Source organism: Oncorhynchus tshawytscha, linkage group LG01, assembly GCF_018296145.1.
Source record: "Oncorhynchus tshawytscha isolate Ot180627B linkage group LG01, Otsh_v2.0, whole genome shotgun sequence".
Classification (NCBI taxonomy): domain Eukaryota; kingdom Metazoa; phylum Chordata; class Actinopteri; order Salmoniformes; family Salmonidae; genus Oncorhynchus; species Oncorhynchus tshawytscha.
In genome coordinates, this window is record NC_056429.1 from 35,493,275 (window position 1) to 35,513,964 (window position 20,690).

At 43.1% G+C, this 20,690-nt stretch overlaps 1 protein-coding gene across 1 annotated transcript in view; it reads right to left on the reverse strand.

Annotated features, from left to right (window-relative positions):
* Window positions 1–20,690, reverse strand: part of LOC112250022 (cadherin-2-like) — an 89,292-nt gene that overhangs the window by 17,838 nt on the left and 50,764 nt on the right. Inside the window, exons 3-13 of the mRNA XM_024419835.2 lie at window positions 18,420–18,664; window positions 16,266–16,439; window positions 15,570–15,725; window positions 14,350–14,494; window positions 14,097–14,269; window positions 13,842–13,979; window positions 13,378–13,563; window positions 11,778–12,031; window positions 10,666–10,808; window positions 9,529–9,762; window positions 8,956–9,189 (exon numbers count right to left, since the gene is read on the reverse strand). Of these exons, the coding sequence (XP_024275603.1) occupies window positions 8,956–9,189; window positions 9,529–9,762; window positions 10,666–10,808; window positions 11,778–12,031; window positions 13,378–13,563; window positions 13,842–13,979; window positions 14,097–14,269; window positions 14,350–14,494; window positions 15,570–15,725; window positions 16,266–16,439; window positions 18,420–18,664 (2,082 nt within the window). The remainder of the gene's footprint in view (window positions 1–8,955; window positions 9,190–9,528; window positions 9,763–10,665; window positions 10,809–11,777; window positions 12,032–13,377; window positions 13,564–13,841; window positions 13,980–14,096; window positions 14,270–14,349; window positions 14,495–15,569; window positions 15,726–16,265; window positions 16,440–18,419; window positions 18,665–20,690) is intronic.

A 20,690-nucleotide genomic window follows, 5' to 3' on the forward strand; every position in this document is an offset into this window, starting at 1 on the left:
AGTTAAGTTAATAGCAGTGACGCAATTACTGTGTAACTCCGGTAGGGGGAAAATAGCTCACTTGGTAGTGTGTGCTCGACCAGACGGTGAAAGCCAAAATCTTCCACGACAGAGACCGGTTGATTGTCAAGGTCAATGAATTCCATTATCTTGGCTTTAATGTATTTTGCCTTTGAGTTGTGGAGCTGAAATTTTGTTACTCTTTCAAACGACTGCTAGATCCGCACAGCAGTCATTGTGGGCTAGTTTATAGGAATGCTGTGTTGCACGTATAGCGCAACATTTTACGCGGTGCCATTACATCATGTACACTGTACCTACGTTACATAGATGCACGTCAGCTTTGACATCGGTTTTGCACATTGGGCGTTAAACTAGACATCGGGCGTTAAACTAGATATCGGACAACACCGATGTTAGCATTTTTAGCTAATATCGTCCGATTTCGATATGTTCACCGATACATCATCATCCCTAGTCTCGACCTTTAAGTCTTTACTGAAGACTCATCTCTTCAGTAGGTCCTATATTTGAATGTAGTCTGGCCCAGGGGTGTGAAGGTGAACGCAAGGCACTGGAGTGATGAACCACCCTTGCCGTCTCTGCATGGCTGGCTCCCCTCTCTCCACTGGGATTCTCTGCCTCTGACCCAATTACAGGGGTTGAGTCACTGGCTTACCATGCCGTCCCTGGGAGGGGTGCGTCACTTGAGTGGGTTGAGTCACAGACGTGATCTTCCTGTCTGGTTTTGCGCCCTCTCGGGCTCATGCGGTGGAGGAGATCTTTGTAGGCTATACTCAGCCTTGTCTCAGGGTAGTAAATTGGTGGTCTATTGATATCCCTCTAGTGGTGTGGGGGCTGTGCTTTGACAAAGTGGATGGACCTGTCCGGGGGTATCGACGGACTGGGCCACAGCGTCCCCGACCCATCCGTCTCAGCCTCCAGTATCTATGCTGCAATAGTCTATGTGGCAGGGGGCTAGTGTGAATTTAAGTATACTCCCTCTAATTCTCTCTCTCTCCCTCTCCCCTCCCATAGGACCTGAGCCCTAGGACATGCCTCAGGACTACCTGGCCTGATATGTCGAAAATTACATGGACAGCCCTTCAGATTAGTGGAATCAGCCACACCCATTGCGGACAGGTGTATAAAATCGAGCACACAGCCTGGCAATCTCCATAGACAAACATTGGCAGGAGAATGGCCTAACTAATAGGATGACACCTTGTGTCGGCTTGAGTGGTGTAAAACCTGTCGCCATTGAAAGCTGAAGCAGTGGAAACTACGGACGAATCTGGGTTTGGCTGATGCGAGGACAATGCTACCTGCCCGAATGCATAGTGCCAACTGTAAATCTTGGTGGAGGAGGAAAAATGGTCTGGGGCTGTTTTTCATGGTTTGGGCTAGACCCCTTAGTTCCAGTGAAGGGGAATCTTAATGCTACAGCATTCAATGACATTCATTCTGTGCTTCCAACTTTGTGGCAACAGTTTGGGGAAGGCCTTTTCCTGTTCCAGCATGACAATGCCCCTGTGCACAAAGCGAGGTCCATACAGAAATGGTTTGTCGAGATCGGTGTGGAAGAACTTGACTGGACAGAGCCCTGACCTCAACCCCATCGAAAACCATTGGGATGAATTGGAACACCGACTACGAGCCAGGCCTAATGGCCCAACCTCACTAATGCTCTTGTGGCCCTGCAACAATGTTCCAACATCTTGTGGAAAGCCTTCCCATAAGAGTTGAGCTGTGATAGCAGCAAATGGGGGACCAACTCCATATTAATGCCCATGATTTTGGAATGAGATGTTCGACAAGCAGGTGTCCACATACTTTTGGTCATGTAGCATATCTGTTCTTTGGCATTGGATGTGTCCCAATCCACCGCATCCGCTTATATAACACTTCTGCACCTGTGGTGAAAGGTGACAGAGCTAGAGAGTGTTTGTCAGACCATGAGACATCCTGAAAATTGGTGTTCTCACACAATCGTCTGTAGCATCCGAATGGTTTGGCCTACAAACTATTATGATCTCTCTATGGAAAGATGACACTTGGTACAGTTGGTACAGCCGATTTGCAAATTTCTGTTTGTAGCATCCGCACAGTTTGGGCTACACAATATGTCCCCTCTGTGTAAAGGCGAGACTCTCACAAACACATACATGTCAGGCCTCACCTGAAGGTTCCCCAGTACCAGTCCAAAAAGTTAATGGGAGTACTGTATATATGGAGACTGTTTAGTGACCAAAATATGGGGTTAAATACATGTAAAAAATAGACACCTCAGAACAAACTTCCTTTAGATTTGTTTGGGGGGGGACTATCTGTTGTTCCATGTAGTGAATCTGTTATTCAATGCGTTTGTATGGGCTTATAGCAAGCAGTAAGGCCAAATACAATTTTTCATCAAATAAGTTATTTATATTTTTTTTTGATACTTCAATCGGTCTTAAAATTCACAATCAAATAGAAAAATTATCCTTGGTATGAACTTCTTTAAAAAAAATCTGTAATTTAGTAGTAACCCCCCTCCACCAGTTTAGACAGGATTAAACAGGTTAACATTCGCAAGGCCGCAGGACCAGATGGAATACCAGGATGCGTACTCAGAGCATGTGCTGACCAGCTGGCAAGTGTCTTCACTAACATATTCAACCTATCCCTTATCTGGTCTGTAATACCGACTTGTTTCAAGCAGACCACCATAGTTCCCATGCCAAAGAACACCAAGGTAACCTGCCTAAATTAATATCGTCCTGTAGCACTCACATGTATAACCATGAAATGCTTTGAAAGGGTGGTCATGGCTCACAGCACCATCATTCAAGACACCCTGGACCCACTCCAATTCGCATACCACCCCAACACATCCACAGATGATGGAATCTCTATTGAACGCCATACTGCCCTCAAACACCTACACAAAGGGAATACCTATGTAAGAATGCTGTTCATTTACTGCAGCTCTGATTCAACACCATTGTCCACTCCAAGCTCATCACCAACCTCAAGACCCTGGGTCTGAATACCTCCCTCTGCAACTGAATCCTGCTCTTCCTGCCGGGCCACCCTCAGGCGGTGAGGATAGTTAACAACACATCCACCGCTCTAACCATCAACACGGGGGGGCCCCCCAGGGGTGTGTGCTTAGTCCCTTCCTGTACTAACTGTTCAGCTAGAACTGTGTGGTCGTGCACAACTCCAACACCATCATCAAGTTTGCTGACAACATGACGGTGGTACGACTGATCACAGACGACGATGAGGCAGCCTACAGAGAGGAGGTCAGAGACCTGGCAGGCAGTGTGGTGCCAGGACAACAACCTCTCCCTCAACGTCAGCAAGACAAAGGAGCTGATAGTGGACTACAAGAAATGAAGGGGTGAGCACACCCCATCTACATCGTTGGGGCTGTAGAGGTGTGGGTCAAAGATTTGGCATGGGCCCTCAGTTCCTCACGTTGTACAGCTGCACCATTGAGAGCATCTTGACTGGCTGCATCATCGCTAGGTACGGCAACTGCAAGGCACTTGACCGTAAGACGCTACAGAGGGTGGTGAGTACGGCGCAGTACATCACTGGGGCTTAGCTCCTTGCCATGGGCTCCCGAGTGGCGCAGCGGTCTAAGGCACTGCATCTCAGTGCAAGGGGCATCACTACAGTCCCTGTTTTGAACCCAGGCAGTATCACATCCAGCCGTGATTGGGAGTCCCATAGGGTGGCGCACAATTGGCACAGGTTTGGCTGGGGTAGGCTGTCATTGTAAATAAGAATTTGTTCTTATTGTCTATTTAAATAAAGTTTAAATTAAAACAAATCCAGGACCTATATACCAGGTGGTGTCAGAGGGCCCAAAAAAATGTCAAAGACTCCAGCCACCCAAGCCATAGAATGTTCTCTCTGCTAAATGTGTATCTGTTTTTGTATGTACATTGCTTGATTTAATTTCATGCTACACAAACATTTTTCGAAACTAATCTATCAGATTCTTTGCACCCGTTACATAAATGGTTGTTTCTGTTTAAATGGCTACCTTAGACTCCTCATAGTGTTCCAAACCCTGACATTAATTATGAATGCAGGTTGCGGGTGAATAACTATTCCAACTCTTCAGCTCGTGCTATATGGGGTGGGTTGAAGGCATATCCCACCGCAGGGCTTCACCAAGCTCTGGCTCACCCCCCTTCCCTTACAGATGCACTGTTGGTAGGAAAACAAGTGGAGACCACCCACCAGGTAGTGGCTTTGGTAGACACTGAAGCCTTGGGGTGGTGCGAATGAAATGGGGTATAGACCCCAGAAGAAGGGTCCCCCACCACACCTAAGGTCCTGGCGGTAATGGCCTGTCAGCGCTGTGGCACCTAGGGCGATGCGCCTTGGGGAGGAGTCTCCTCCGGGCCCCGGTGGATTGGTACGGAGTTGATTCGGAAGAGCAGGAAGCTTTTTTGATAAGGACACCCCGTTCCCGTACAAAGAACCGAAGAAAGCTTTTTTAACAAAGTACATTTTTAACATGTTTTCCATGTCTTAAAACTGTTTACTTTGGTTTTAAATCATGTGTGCACATTTAAAGGCTTTACAGATTGGATATTTTTTAAGTACTTTTGTTTTAGGTTGTTTTTTATTGTTTCAATCAAGAACACATTAAACTAACCGATGTAATATTCAAAGCTGTTTTGAATGCATATTTATACCGCTTTAAAGTGTACATATGATGATCTAAATATATGAGCTGTGCAAGTGATATTGTGTTAATACAATTTCACCAAAAGAGAAACAAAACCATTCCAACTGTATCCTAACTATGGCTGGATTCCAATAGGATTTACAAATCACTTTGCAAGCCAGTAGAATGTCACTTGCAGGTAGGGTTGCAAAATTCCAGTTACATTCCTGTTTAATCAGCTTCTTGACATGCCACACCTATTTTTATTCAGGTTAGTTCATAGGAAGAGAGTGTAGATGCAGCCTTTTTTTTCTCCATTGTCAAAAGTTGTGTAAGGTCCAATGCTAACTCAGACAAGGCCTGCATTAAAGCTGGGTGTTCTATCTGGAGGAATGCTATTGATAGTACCAAATGATTTGCTAGGCACCCATCAAGCAAAGAGCATTTTAAATACACTGCACTGTGTAAAGAAAAACTAGTTTGATGTGCTATGGGAACATCGCTGTCAACACTAATTCATGATAGGTAGCTGGCAAGAAATCGCATGTATTTGACTATGATTATGGACATTATTGAGTTCCTTGTTTCAAACCAGCAACCACCAAGGGGGACATTGGATGCAATAGAGCCAAGAGGGGAGGGGGGCAGTGAACTTTTTGGAATATAGTCTCTGAAAAGACAAGGAACTTGTCAAGGTGTTTAGCACCATAGCCCACAATGCCACAACTCTGCAACTCTTCTGAAAAGGTAAGAAACAATCTAGCTGGTTGGTTTTTATCAAAATCTTGGTGGAATATCCAGTGGTGTCATTTCAGGAAAAACCTAGGCCATGCAATGGCAAAATGACTTACTGATCTAGCCTAGGTTTACAACAGCCTTGTTTAGTGTGTATCTATCCATGACACTGTTAAAGCACAGCGGAGATTTCGTTGTTCATTGTGGTATAGCGTGATAAGCAAAATTCGACATAATTCCAATCCAAGAAACCAAAATGACACCCCTGGGTATAGCTACATATCGATATGTTTCATCATAGAAATAGATACATTATATTATGGTTTTCTTGCTAGCCTGTGCTCTTAGAATTTTTTTGGCTGTCCCCATAGGATAACCTTTTTTGGTTGAAGGGAAAACCCTTTTGGGTTCTATATCGGTTCTTCAAAGGGTTCTCCTATGGGGACAGCTGAAGAACTCTTTTAGGTTCCAGATAGCAAAAAAAATATCAGAGTGTATTGGTTTTCGTGGTTGTAAATGGAACTGTATGTATTGGAAATGTGTTTATGGTAGGCTGCATTGCTTAATTGATTGAGTGGGTTTAATTTTATCCACAGAAGCATATTGTGCCATTTCACAAGGTGTTGCTGAACTCATGAGCGGCTTGATTTTCCATGTTTGAAGACAGCTGTGTGTCCTTGTCTAAAAGACAAGGCACATTGGCAAATGATATTGGTTTTATGGCTTAGGCGGGGTGTGGCTTTCCGATAATTAATTTTGGCCAACCACGAGTGGAAGTGTTGTACCAGTTTAACTGTGCTATGGTAGAGGAACATTTTGACGTCTACAAGGACCAAATGGCTTTGTAACTGTGGTGGTACGATATGTGACTTGTTTCAGGAAACTAGGCAGATGTCACACGTCACTACTTCAACGGAGAGCCATTTTAACGTAAACTTTTCTTTTAGCAAAATGTGTTTTTTTTGGCAGAAATATCTTCTGGAACATGTGAACTTTCATGTGCCTTAATAACAAACTTGTATGCCATCTGTAAATACGAATACAATTGTTCAATTATGAGCCTGGCTGGTTTATCCACGGAAAAAAGTGAGCAACCTTCCCCCTAACCATGATTGGTTTCCGTCTATAATATGAGCTCGTCAGTATGTGTAGGTAATCCTTTCTAAAGATATCACGTAGTAGAGCTACATAAGTCTACCTACATGTACATATTCCCTCAATTACCTCGACTAATCTGTGCCCCCGCACATTGACTCTGTAGCGGTAGCCCTTGTATATAGCCTCGTTACTGTTATTTTATTGTTGCTCTTTAATTATTATAATATTTTTTTAAACTTCCATTTATGTTAGTAAATACTTTCATGACACTTATTTTTCTTAACTGCATTGTTGGCTAAGGGCTTGTAAATAAGCATTTCACTGTAAGGTCTACACCTGTTGTATTCTGCACATTTGACAAATTAAATTAGATTTTGATTTGATTTGTTGCTCTCCGCTTTCTGGAGGACTGAGTTTTTAAATAAATGGAATTAGAGTATGATAGCAAAGAAGATGGAGAGAATTCTGGCATTTGATTACATATATGCAGACCGAGTTGAAAAGAAAACACTCGGAAGGCTGTTGAAAACACCTGTCTCTGGATTACATCTTCAAACTAAGGACAACCATGGCATCCGTCACAAAGAGGGAGAAGCGTCCATCCTTGTATATGGGTAAGAGAGTCTAGCTAGCTACATTTTCAGATATTACACATTTTTCATTTTGTCAGAAAGTTGTTTTCATTTCAAGTTAAAGTGTACTATTAGCTAGCTAGCTAACGTTGCTTGTATGATCTGTGTAGTAATAGTATTTGTATTTCAGAGCCGTTGGCATAGCTAGCTAACATTAGGCTATAACTAGCAAACATTGAACCTGGTTGGTTAGCTACCTGCATATTCATGCAGTGTAGTAACGTTATGAGATGGGATTATGGTTCATTGTTTAGCTAGCTAGCTACATATCGAAACAAAAGACTCCGCTATGCAAGTAACTATTTCAATACCATGTTTATGATGTTACTGCGATAACTGTCGTTAGACGTAGCTGGTAAATTCACTCTGGCTATCGACTCCGATTTCAGAGCACTCCTGTTTGAGTGTGCCAGAGCGCACTGACGAATAACTGACAAATTTACGAACGCTCAACACCCGATGAAAATGGCCCGTGTCAGTAAACGTTGCAAAAAAAACTTAATTAAATTGTTGCCAGCAGCCAAGTTGCAGTCACCAACGCTCTGGATAACATAAAAACAGCCTAACCAGCTCTGCTAGGGGGAGTAAAATGGTCAGAGTGAGCTCTTCTCTCATTTGTGTCTGGAAATAGCTAGCAAGCTAGCCAACGTTAGCTAGTTAGCTTGGGTGCTTGACTGCTGTTGTTAGGCCAGAGCGTCTCAGAGAGCAAAACGCTCTGAATTTACGAATGGACAATCTGAAAATGCTCTGAGATAAAGAACGCCAGACCCACACTCTGGCACAAATTTAAGAACATACCCGTAGTATAAGTCAGCCTTTAGTCTTGACATTTTTGGTTGTTTAGTACATAGCCTCACATGTGAATCCTTAAAGAGATAGGTGGGGCTAAAGATTAAAAGGATATGAGTGATGCTGAATGGGTGTAGATAAAGAAGAGCTCTCTAGTAGGTACCAAAACATTCAAGGGCGATTTTCTCAAAAGTGAGGTTACACGCTTATCAACTTTCAAAGTAGAAATACTTTCCCATTGTTCCTCAACTGTAAGTGTAACTCTGAGTCTCTAATTTTATCCAATGTAAAAAACACCATTTAAAATGTTGTTACATAAGTCCGAATCGAGCCAGTTGGTCACATATGGAGGCAAAAAGCATGCTTTTTTACCTGTCGAGAAAGGTAGTGATGTTACGTTTGATGCTGGAGTTCCCGAGGCATGCGTCAACATTGCTAAGCAGTGTACTTTGAAGCAGTGTGCCGATGCCTGTATCCTGTTATCAGAAGCACATGATAAATGGCGTCCGAAGCTTCGTTTGGTCGAACAACCAACTAATTGGTTTGGTATTAGAAAAAAAGGCCACGCTGCGCACACGCTATGGGGTATGGGATGTCATCTATAATGATTTGGCTGCTCTAAATTATTTTGATCAGGAGGTGCCACTAGTGTACACTATGTTGATCAAAGCCTCGTAATGAACATGTTTCGACACAATTGGTTGGAAAATCTCGATGCTTCAGGAAACGTCATGTCTCCATCACTAGAGAAAGGTATTATCTGACGTATGTACTGGGGTACAATTATGTACCTACAATATAACTAAAAGTACAAAGGAGGTCAGGGTACCACCCCAGTGACAAGTGGAGACACACTTTTAGGAACAAATCCAAACATTTATTTCTGAGATTGTACTGGAGCTATAAAAATACCCAGATAGGAGAATGTGGGAGATAAGGCAGGGGATATGGCTGTGTGCTGTTAGTGTTGGTGTGTGCAAGTCTGCTTGAGTGTGTGGGTAAGCCTGTCCTAGCCTGTATAACCAGACTCACCTAGCAGTATGATGATACAGATGAGGATTGCGATGATGGCTCCAGTGCCCAGCCCTGCTGCGATGATGCGTTCCATGTCCACGCAGTCTCCATGGTGATCACACTGACACACCTTGACCTGTAGGTAGGATGTATTGGACATGGGCAGGTTGCCTGAGTCTGTGATGATGATAGGAACCTCGTAGATACCACTCTCCAGAAAACCTATCCGCAGCCTGATCTGAGCATATTCACCTGGGATAGGGACACACAGAGAGAGAGGGGGAGGAGAAGAGAGAAAGAGAGAGGGGGAAGGGAGAGAGAGGGGGAAGAGAGAGTGAGGTGGGGAGGAAAAGAGAGTTTGTGGGGAGTTACAGATGGAGGTTGAGAGTTTTAGAGACAAAGACAGGAAATAAGAGTGAGAGAGAGAGAGAGCAAGGGAGAGTAATAGAGGGAAGGATAAAGAAAGAAAGAGAGCGAGATGGGGGAGAATGTTCAACAAGTTATTTAGTCATGCCAATAAAACATGTTTGAATTCAATTCAGTTGAGAAAGAGAAATGGAGCAAAAGAGGGGAAAAAGCAGACAGACTAACCATTGAGGCGTGTGAGGGTCCAGTTCCTGCGTGCATCTGCCGGCCGCTTGGCCAGTTCGAAGGCGAAGGGGCCGGCGTTAGGGGTCAGATCGGGGTCACTGGCGGTGATGTTGATGGTGTTGGGCTCAGGCTTCTCACACATCTCCACCTCCGGAGGGAAGACACGAGGAGCATTGTCATTTATGTCCAACAGGTACATCTGTAATGTACCTGTACCACTGGCTGGGGGGATGCCTGAGAGAGGGAGGATAAAGGGATGGAGGAAAGAGAGATGGAGAGACTAGTGAGATAAGCAAAGTGAAGAAAATGGCACCTTACATAGACAGGAATAAAAACAATAAAAACAATGTTTGGTGCAACATAGATACTGTACTGAACTATATGTTGAAAGGAACACATTACAGGCACATTACAGCACTCATACCAAACAGGATTCATGCTGTCATACATAATATTATGTCACACCCCAAACCACATTGCAACACTCAAATTTCTTAAAACAACACTCTGTCAACAGCTACATATGACTTCAGTGAAACTAACCTCCTAAATAAGAGATGAGAGAAATGTATGATCAAACCCACCAGGAGGGTGAGTAAGGGAATGAGGGAGAGGGAAATCAGTATGTTAGGGAGGCTGCCTGAGGCACACAGCTGACCTGTGTGTGTGTGTGTGTGTGTGTGTGTGTGTGTGTGTGTGTGTGTGTGTGTGTGTGTGTGTGTGTGTGTGTGTGTGTGTGTGTGTGTGTGTGTGTGTGTGTGTGTGTGTGTATTTGCCAAAAGCACAATGAAGAGCTCAGTCAGGATTGTGCTGAGACGTAGCAGGGGCTTTCTGTGCGTGAGTGGTGTTTTTAGAGTCTGTGTATGTGAACACTAGCTTGTGTGCTCATGTGTATACATGTAATTTTCTGTAGTAGAACTACCATTGTCATCTGATATTTTCCTTTCTTTTTTTGGGGGGGGGGGACAAGATATTTATCTTATCAAGCCAAGAAAGTGAGTCAAACTAAATGGATTGTAATTTAATTGAATTGATGTGAATAGTGAGATTTAGCTCTAAGTGCTTCTCTGCATGAGTACCCCACACAGCTATACACTGTAAGTTCCAAAAACAGTACAGGTCCACCCGCACTCTCACCATTGTCAGTGGCCATGAAGGTGATGTTGTAGAGGTTATTCTTCACATATGGAGACTCTCTGTCCAGTACAGCGATGGTGGAGATCCGCCCGTTTACAGGGTCTATCTTCAGCCAATTAGCAGGGTCGAACACCTTGGCGTACCTTAAAATCAACCAATGAGATGACAGTACACAATTTACCCTTTGCTAAGCCCCGCCCCCCTTGGTTACTGTTGCAACCTCAGTAAACCGCAGTAAATTAGTTAATAGACCAATAAGAGAGTTTCAAACCAATCTGCCAAAACCAGCTAATTTTCCATTTCCTCTTTCCACTCATACCACTCTCAGACAGTCCAAACAACATTGTTGCTTGAGAAATATTTGAATTTATTTTTGACCTTTTTAATTGAAAACAATCACAGTAAGGTACTCAATTGCTGCCCAGAAATGATTTGATATTACAATAAAAACTGGTGCATTGGACCTTTAAGTGGCTAGCTAGCAATGTAAGGTGGTTAATGAGACTGAGAGCTAGCAAACAATATGACAAAAGTATAATTTGGATAAAAATAAATAATCAACAGGCTCTGCATTTCAGGAATCACAGTAGCAGGTTCCTCTGGTGCACTGTTTACTTATTTAGCCATTTAAACAATTGCTTTTTTCAAGAAATGCTCTCCGTTTTTGCCATTGCCCTCACCAGTTTACATGAGTTTGAAACGTGAGTTTATTCGAGGTGTCAGACTTGAGGACAGTTCCTAACCATTGGAGCATTGCGAATGGATAGGAACTTTGGAGCGGGTCAATTACAACAGGAAGTAACGCGAAACTATGTAATGCATTTGAAACATACACATTCAACACATAAAAAAACACATTGACGCGACCAGGTAGACTAGTGGTTAGAGCGTTGGGCCGGTAACCGGGAAGGTTGCTAGATCAAATCTCTGAGCTGACAAGGTAAAAATCTTTCGTTTTGCCCCTGAACAAAGCTGTTAACCCACTGCTCCTAGGCTGTTGTTGTAAATAAGAATTTGTTCTTAACTGACTTGCCTAGTTAAATAAAAGTTTAAAAAAAATATATATATATTAGCTAACATGCCCAATGCTGATCCCTCTCTCATCTACCTACCGTATGTTCTGTTGCATGTATCTGTCAGGGTCCTGTGCTGTAAAGGTGGTGAGTAGCGAGCCGCCCGGTAGCCCCTCCTCTAGTTTGATGACTTTGGGGTTGGGGGAGAACTCTGGGCTCTCGTTGACGTCTGTGATGCGTACAGACACGGTGGCGGTGGACTGACGGGGCAGGTGGATACCACGGGCCAGGGAAACCTCGTTCTCAGCCAGTACCGTCAGCACGAAGGAACGACTCACCTCATAGTCTATAGGCTGGAGAGATACACACATACCAGTTAGACATGCAGTTTACACTTCAATTTGTTTGTAAATCTGACATACCAAAGCTCTCACTTTGAAAACAGCTGTAATGTACAGTGGCTTCAGAAAGTAATCAAACCCCTTGACTTTTTCCACATTGTGTTGTGTTATAGCCTGAATTTAAAATGTATTAAATTGAGATTTCTTGACACATTAGTCCATAATGTCAAAGTGGAATTTGGTTTTTAGAAATTTTTGCAAATTAATTAAAAATGAAAATCTGAAATGTCTTGAGTCAAGTATTCAACCCCTTTGTTATGGAAAGCCGAAATAAGTTTGGGAGTAAAAATGCTCTTAACAAGTCACATAAGTTGCATGGACTCACTTTAGCATGGTGAAGTTATTCACTACACTTTGGATGGTGTATCAATCCACCCACTCACTACAAAGACACAGGCATCCTTCCTAACTCAGTTGCCGGAGTGGAAGGAAACCGCTAAGGTATTTCACCATGAAGGAAACCACTAAGCGATTTCACAAAAAAAACGTGGCAAAGAAAGGGACTTTCAAAGTTTTATGTTTGGGGCAAATCTAACGCAACACATTACTGAGTACCACTCTTCGTATTTTTAAGCATGGTGGTGGCTGCATGATGTTATGGGTATGCTTGCCAAGGTCTGGGGAGTTTTTTATGATTAAAAAGACATGGAATAGAGCTAAGCACAGGAAAAATCCTAAAGGAAAACCTGCTTCAGTCTGCTTGCCAACAGACACTGGGAGACAAATTCAGCAGGTCAATAACCTAAAATACAATACACTGGAGTTGCTTACCAAGATGACATTAAATGTTCTTGAGTGGCCTAGTTACAGTTTTGACTTAAATCAGCTTTAAATCTATGGCAAGACTTGGAAATGGCTGTCTAGCGATGATCAACAACCAACTTGACAGAGCTTGAAGAATTTTTCAAAGATTAATGTGCAAACATTGTATAATCCAGGTTTGCAAAGCTCTTAGAGACTTACCCATAAAGACTCACAGCTGTAATCACTGCCAAATGTGATTCTAACACATATTTACTCAGGGGATGTGAATACGTATGTAAATGAGAAATTTCTGTATTTAATTTTCAATACATTTGCAAAAATTTCTAAAAACATGTTTTCACTTCGTGTGTAGATGGGTAAGAAAAACATCTATTTAATCAATTTTTGCATTCAGGCTATAACACAACATGTAGAATAAGTCTATGCTGTATCTCTGTCTCTTTGTCTGCAGGTATATGCTGTAAAAGTTCATTTTCCATTCATAAAAAAATTACATTGGAAATATTTCTCATCAGAGCTGTGTAAATCCATACCTTAACCACAGTGACCAGTCCCTCATTGGTGGTGAGGTCAGTGGGGATGGAGAAGCGTCCAGTGGGGTCTCCAGCTGTGATCCTGTACACAGTACTCCAGGCTGCACTGTGGGGCTGGTCCTTATCTGTTACTGTCAGATTAGCTACGATCACATTCACACGGTTCTCCTGCACCTCTCCATAGAACTACAGAGCGAGGGGAAGTGAAAGAGAGAGGCGGGAGTGAAAGATGAAAATATTGCTCAATAATAGGAGAAAGATAGCCTCTTTTGATAAAACATTTGGTTTATTTGAAAAAAAATATCATTCTGTGGTTTTTTTCTTCTGTGTTTGAGAGAGAAAGTGTGTGTGTCTGTTTGTACGTGTTCGTGTATTGTATGTCTGTATGCATCTGTGTGTGCACATTCGTGTGTGTGTATGTCTGTCTATCTGTCAGTATGTCTATTTGTCTGTCTGTGACTTACTTTGTCAGCGGTAAACTCTGGGGGGTTATCATTGACGTCAGTGATCCTGATGATAGCCGTAGCTGTGTTAGACAGGCCATAGGTTGGGTTCCCCTCCATGTCAGTAGCCTGGATTATTAATGTGTACTGAGGAACTTTCTGGAAGAAGGAAGACAACAGGGTACAGGCCCATGTTACAGCGTATAATATAGACAGTCTATATTGTGAACACACAATCATAAAACATTGATACACATTGACAGACAGCACACACACCTCTCTGTCTAGCCCTGCAGCCACAGTGATGATTCCTCCTGTCTTGTTGTTGATTGTGAACATGTTGGAGGAGGGGTTTTCAGGATTCTGAGATATAATCTTGTATCGGAGCATCCCATTGGCTGTTTTAGGGTCATCCTTGTCCAGTGACGTAACTGTCATCACAAAGGACCCTGGGAACGTGAACCAAACAAGTCAATTAAAACCTCTCACACAATGGAATATACGTGCATGCGTGCGTGTGCGCTGTTACCTGGTTTGGATCCCTCTGGTACTGATCCGTTGTAGATGGTGTGTGTAAACTCTGGTCTGTTGTCATTCATGTCTATGACGTTGATGACGATGTCTATGGGGTTCTCTATCTGGTTCCCATTCAGGTCCACAGCATGGGCTCGCAGCTACACGGATGCATACAGTAGTACAGGTTAAACGCATGGTAAGGACGTGGGCTGTCAACTATAGACGCACAAATACAGGTTCATGGTTAGACACACTTATGGGAATGGTATGGGATCGCAGTTCCAGAGACTAATACAGGGTTAGGGCATGGTTGTCTTAACCTGGTTAAACCAGACTGTTAGCATAGCGTTCAGTCTGAATTCACCAGGCTATGGCTGTTCTCTTTCTATCACATTTGTTTCCAACTCGATAACTCATGACTTTCCCTCTTCTCTTGTTTTCTCTCTCACATGGATCAGAAAGGATTCCATATGTGTAAGCAATATGGTAATAGCTCCTCATAGACCTTGGATAGGATTGGTGTAGTTTTCAGCGTTTTACTTACACTTCATAGGGCAATCCACCAAGGGCAGAGAGAGGGGAAGGGTGTAAGTTATCGGGATTGGAACAGGGCTATTGACTCTGAGGTTTGTATACACTTGGCCTCTCAAGGTTGGATCTAACGATTCTTAAGTGTTTCTCTCCTAGGGCCTCTCCCCTACTGCTCTCTAACAGAGAGCACTACAGGGATGAAAGCTGAGTACGCTCCCCTGTACGCTGTACCCTGTCTCCAAAACAGCCATGGCAGAGAGGTAGAGGACTACCGCTAGGCGGGGAGTAGTAGCTGCCATAACATACAGCTGTTACAGTACCTACTCCTATACCCTGTCTCATAGTTGCAATCCTGGCTGTGCAGCTCCCTATAACATGTCTCCAGTACTGCCACGGCAACACCTAATTAGTATTCATGACAGAGCTTCAGTGACTCTGACAGCTACATCACTCTATGAATATTCACAAGGTGGCCCCATCCTTCATGCAAATGCTCTGCTGCATATCATAGTTGCTTGTGTGTCTGCATTGAGTGTGTTCTCAAGATCAAAGTTTCCTGTCCAACTAACTCTGTTTGGCGTTTTACTACATTTCACATAGACGGATAAAGAATGTTGGCCACCAAGCCACCCATTATGGAGTAATTGACAGGAATGTGTATGCTAATTCTACTCATTCTAATTCTATGAGCTGAACACTTACATGGAAGTTGGAGATGTGTTCCCGGTCGAGGGGTTTGGTCACAGAGAGCTGGCCAGAGATGGGGTTGATGATAAAGATCCCGGTTGGAGACTGGTCAGCACCGGGTCCAGTCACACTGTAACGCAGGAGACTGTTCTTATCACGGTCCGACCGGATCTAGCAGGAGGGAGAGAGACAGAGGGAGGTAGAGTGAGAGACATTCCCAGTTTAGATACAGTACATTTACAACCACACTTTTATTCCAAACATCTTTAGCCCCCCTCAACACCATACATGGGCTGTATAGTACAGACAGGAAACAGCAGATGCACCATAAACCTTAATAAACATGTATAAATCACCATCCCACTCCCATTAACCCCCTGACTCAGCCTTATGCCGCTGATTACAATATAAATATATCAGCAGATGGTGTTAGGAGGAAATAGTTTGCTTTACATACACTGGAACCGCACACATACTGTACATATACACAAAAACTGTACACACAAACACACACTATAAAACCCTGTGAGCTAGTGGGTAAATGTGTAAAATGTGTCCTTTGAACTGTGTGTGTTGTGTTGTGTGTGTGTCTCTGTGTTCCAAATCAAACTGTATTCGTCACATGCGCCGAATACAACATGTGTAGACTTCACCGTGAAATGCTTACTTACAACCCGTTTGTGTGTGTCTCCGTGTATGTGTCTCCCCTACCCTGACTAGCTCCTCGGGGAACTGTCCTCGTGAGTTCTCAGGGACGTTGATGGGGGGAATGACCCAGTCCCTCTTCACCCGCCTCAGAGATCCATCGTCCCCAACGACCAAGCTGTGCCATGGAAACACGATCTCTCGCACCTGCTGAGTCACAGCTGCAGAGCTGGAGTTCACCTGCAGAGATGAGACAACAACAAAGGTTACACACACACACACGCACACGCACACACACACACACACACACACACACACACACACACACACACACACGCACACACACGCACACACACGAGACAGAGACACGCAGATTACTCAGACCCACACACCAACACACACAAAAACACTATGACAAACACTATGATTTAGTGTATTCATGGCCTCGTTCCACAGAGCTGGATTACTGACATCATTTCTGAGGACCTGACCAATGATCAGACTGGCTGGCTGGCTGTGTATGTAACCTGTGTGTGTGTCCTCATATATATTTGCAGCCTAGGAATGCAGTTTTGTTTCCTCCACACTCTAATCTGAATCTGAATACAACCCTTCAGCCATCTCATCCTCTCGCTGCATCCCTCCACCTAATCTCTATCCCTATATTTTCATCCTTTCTCTCTTCCACTTCATTCTCTCCATCTTTCCCCTATATACCCTCATCCAACAGCCTTCTTCTGCGTTATAACTCTCCCACTTGCCTCTCCAAACCCTCCCTCTCCTTCCTTCCTCCCTTTTCTCAGAGTATTCTGATCCATCCGTCTGTTGAGCGAGCTAGCTGACTAATAGCTGCCTAACACTCCACTTGTTCAATTTCACAGCTTTTATTCACAAGTTTGGTATCGGTGGTATTTTAACAGCTTTTTCTTTCCTCACACGGTTTTCCCTGCTCCCACAGAATGCTGAGAGACATTAATGGACACACTAAGCATATGGCACTGCACTATTTCTGGGAAAATGTTTACTGGGGAATGTCTCCTCATATATAGAGGACCTCCTTATTGCTCTAATTAACACACAGCAGGCAGTAGCACCACAAAGCAAATTGTCGAGGTTTAAAGAACAAACAAAGTAACACGGAAAGTTTTAAATCATTACTGAAAGTGTTGAATCTGTGGACCCATCTAGATGCCAAAACAGTGTTAAACACTGCTTAGTGTAAAACCTTATTCAAATATTTCCCAGAGTGCCTTGGCTTTCAAGTAAATTGTAGAATTACCACCTATGACTCTATTTGTTAGTGACAGAGACATGGTAGCTGCATTCCTCCATTTTCAGTCCTGTGGCCTTCACCAAGTGAGATCCTAAGTGAAAATGTTACCATTAAAAATAATACATATTTAACACAATATGTATTTCATAAGGCCTTATTTTGAGGGCTTAGTTTTACACTAACACGGGGTCCTGAAACGTGAATTATTGCACCCATTACTGAAACGTTTGATCCAGTTTAGATGCTTTAGGTAATCTTATAGCTTAGTCTTTCCAACCCTGGTAAATTGTCTGAATACAGGTTGTGGGTGATAAAAAGGTGGACATCCCAACACTGTCTGGTTTATAATAAGAATTACATATCACCTTTAAAGCAGAAAATGGAACAACCATGTCCCTGCCACTAACAACTTGAGTCATGGGTGTAAACACAATTAGAATAAGGCTTTACACTAAGGAGTGTGTTAATTGAACACTTTTGGGGTGTAAATGGGTCCACAGACTCACAACACTTTCAGTGTTGATTAAACACTCAGTGTTAAATGTGTTTGTTTTTTAAAACTGGAGAATTTGCTGTGCAGATGCTCCCTGCATTCCAAATGCTACCCTGTTCCCTACATAGTGCACTACTATTGACCAGGGACCTGGTGAAAAATAACACACTATAAAGGAAATAGGGTGACATCTGGGATGCACGCTGTCCTGTAGTGAGCCTCGTCTTCTTTCTGTGGTTATCAGCACTTTACTGGCCATCAACGACAAACAGAGTAGGTATATACCCCCGATAACATTATACTTCATCATCATGTTTAGGGCCAGGAGTATTTACAGAATGCATGGGTTGTGTTTTCATTTCCCGCATGGGCCACATATGCGTAGTGTAAAAGTGTATTGCTTTGGATAAGTCATCTGTTAAATGAAATAGAAAATCGGTATTATATCCCAGACCTGTTTGATGAGTTTGTGTTCTGTCGTCTCTCGCTTTCCGTCGTTCCGGAGGAGGAGGTAAACATGCGTCTTCCAATCCTCCTTGGTCTCCAGATCCCTCGCTCGCACCACCAAGGCGCTCTTCCTGTCGGCAAGACGGAAGGCATGCCGGGCGTACACCGTGCCATCCTCATCCAGCCTGAAGTCCTCCACGTCAACCACCTCCAACAGAACCCTGTCGCCCAGGCCACAGTCTGCGAACCTCACTGCAGGGAGAGAGAGCGAGAGAGATGTCAGCAAGATTTGAAAACAGAGGAAGACAACATACAGTACCAGTCAAAAGTTTGGACACACCTACTCATTCAAGGGATTTTGTTCATTTTTACTATTTTCTACAGTGTAGAATAATAGTGGAGTCATCAAAACCATGAAATAACACATATGGAATCATGTAGTAAGCAAAAAAGCGATAAACAAATCAAATATATTTGATATTTGAGATTCTTCAAAGTAGCCACTCTATGCCTTAATGACAGCTTTGCACACCCTTGGCCTTCTCTCAACCAGCTTCACCTGGAATGCTTTTCTAACAGTTCCCACATATGCTGAGCACTTGTTGGCTGCTTTTCCTTCATTCTACAGTCCAACACATCCCAAACCATCTCAATTAGGTTGAGGTCAGGTGATTGTGGAGGCCAGGTCATCTGAAGCAGCACTCAATCGCTCTCCTTCTTGGTCAAATTGCCCTTACACAGCCTGGAGGTGTATTTTGAATCATTGTCCTGTTGAAAAACAAATGATAGTCCCAATAAGCGCAAACCAGGTGGCATGGCGTGTTGTTGCAGAATGCTGTGGTAGCCATGCTGGTTAAGTGTTCCTTTGAATTCTAAATAAATCAGAGACAGTGTCACCAGCAAAGCACCCCCACACCATCACACCTCCTCCTCTATGCTTCACGGTGGGAACCACTTATGCGGAGGTCATCCATTCACCTAGTCTGCGTCTCACAATGACATGATGGTTGGAGCCAAAAATCACAAATTTTGACCAATTTGACCAAAGGACAGATCTCCACCGGTCTAAGCAAGTCTCTTCTTCTTATTGGTGTCTTTTAGTAGTGGTGTCTTTGCAGCAATTCAACCATGAAGGCCTGATTCACACAATATCCTCTGAAAAGTTGATGTTGAGATGTGACTGTTGAACTCTGTGAAGCATTTATTTGGGCTGCAATCTGAGGTGCAGTTAAATCTAATGAACTTATCCTCTGCAGTAGAGGTATCTCTGGATCTTCTTTTCCTGTGGTGGTCCTCGTGAGATTCCAAGAACACAGGATGAGATGTTACTATCCTTTGTGCAAGCACTTCCAAGAGTTAATGAACAGTGAGCCTGGTGAAATTTGGGGAGCGCATCGTCAGTAGTGTACCTTTGGTTCCTAGGGTGTTTCGGCCTTTCACACTATACACCCTCCCCAAAGGCGGCCAGCGACAGGGTGATCAATCCTACGCTTGCGTCCCATTCCCAATTAGTCATAGGAGTTGCCTTGTTGATGATCGCTTCATTATAACGTTTGAAGGTTTTTGCGACTGCATTTGTATAAACTTTCAAAGTTCTTGAAATTTCCCGGATTTCACTAACCTTCCTGTCTTAAATTAATGATGGACTGTAATTTCTCTTTGCTTATTTGAGCTGTTCTTGCCATAATATGGACTTGATCTTTTCCCAAATAGGGCTATCTTCTGTATATCACCCCTACCTTGTAACAACATAACTGATTGGCTCAAATGCATTAAGAAGGAAAGCCATTCCACAAATGAACTTTTAACAAGGCATACATGTTAATTGAAACGCATTCCAGGTGACTACCTCATGTAGCTGGTTGAGGAAATGCCAAGCGTGTACAAAGCTGTCATCAAGGCTAAGGGTGAATACTTTGAAAAATCTCAAATATATAATATATAACACTTTTTTGGTTACTACATGATTCCATGTTTGTTATTGCATAGTTTTGATGCACTCAATATTGTTTTACAATGTAGAAAATAGTAACAATAAAGAAAAACTCTTGAATGAGTAGGTGTATCCAAACTTTTGACTTGTACTGTATATACATATACAGTGGGGCAAAAAAGTATTTAGTCAGCCACCCATTGTGCAAGTTCTCCCACTTAAAAATATGAGAGGCCTGTACTTTTCATCATAGATACACTTCAACTATGACAGACAAAATGACCCAGAAAATCACATTGTAGGATTTTTTATGAATTTATTTGCAAATTATGGTGGAAAATAAGT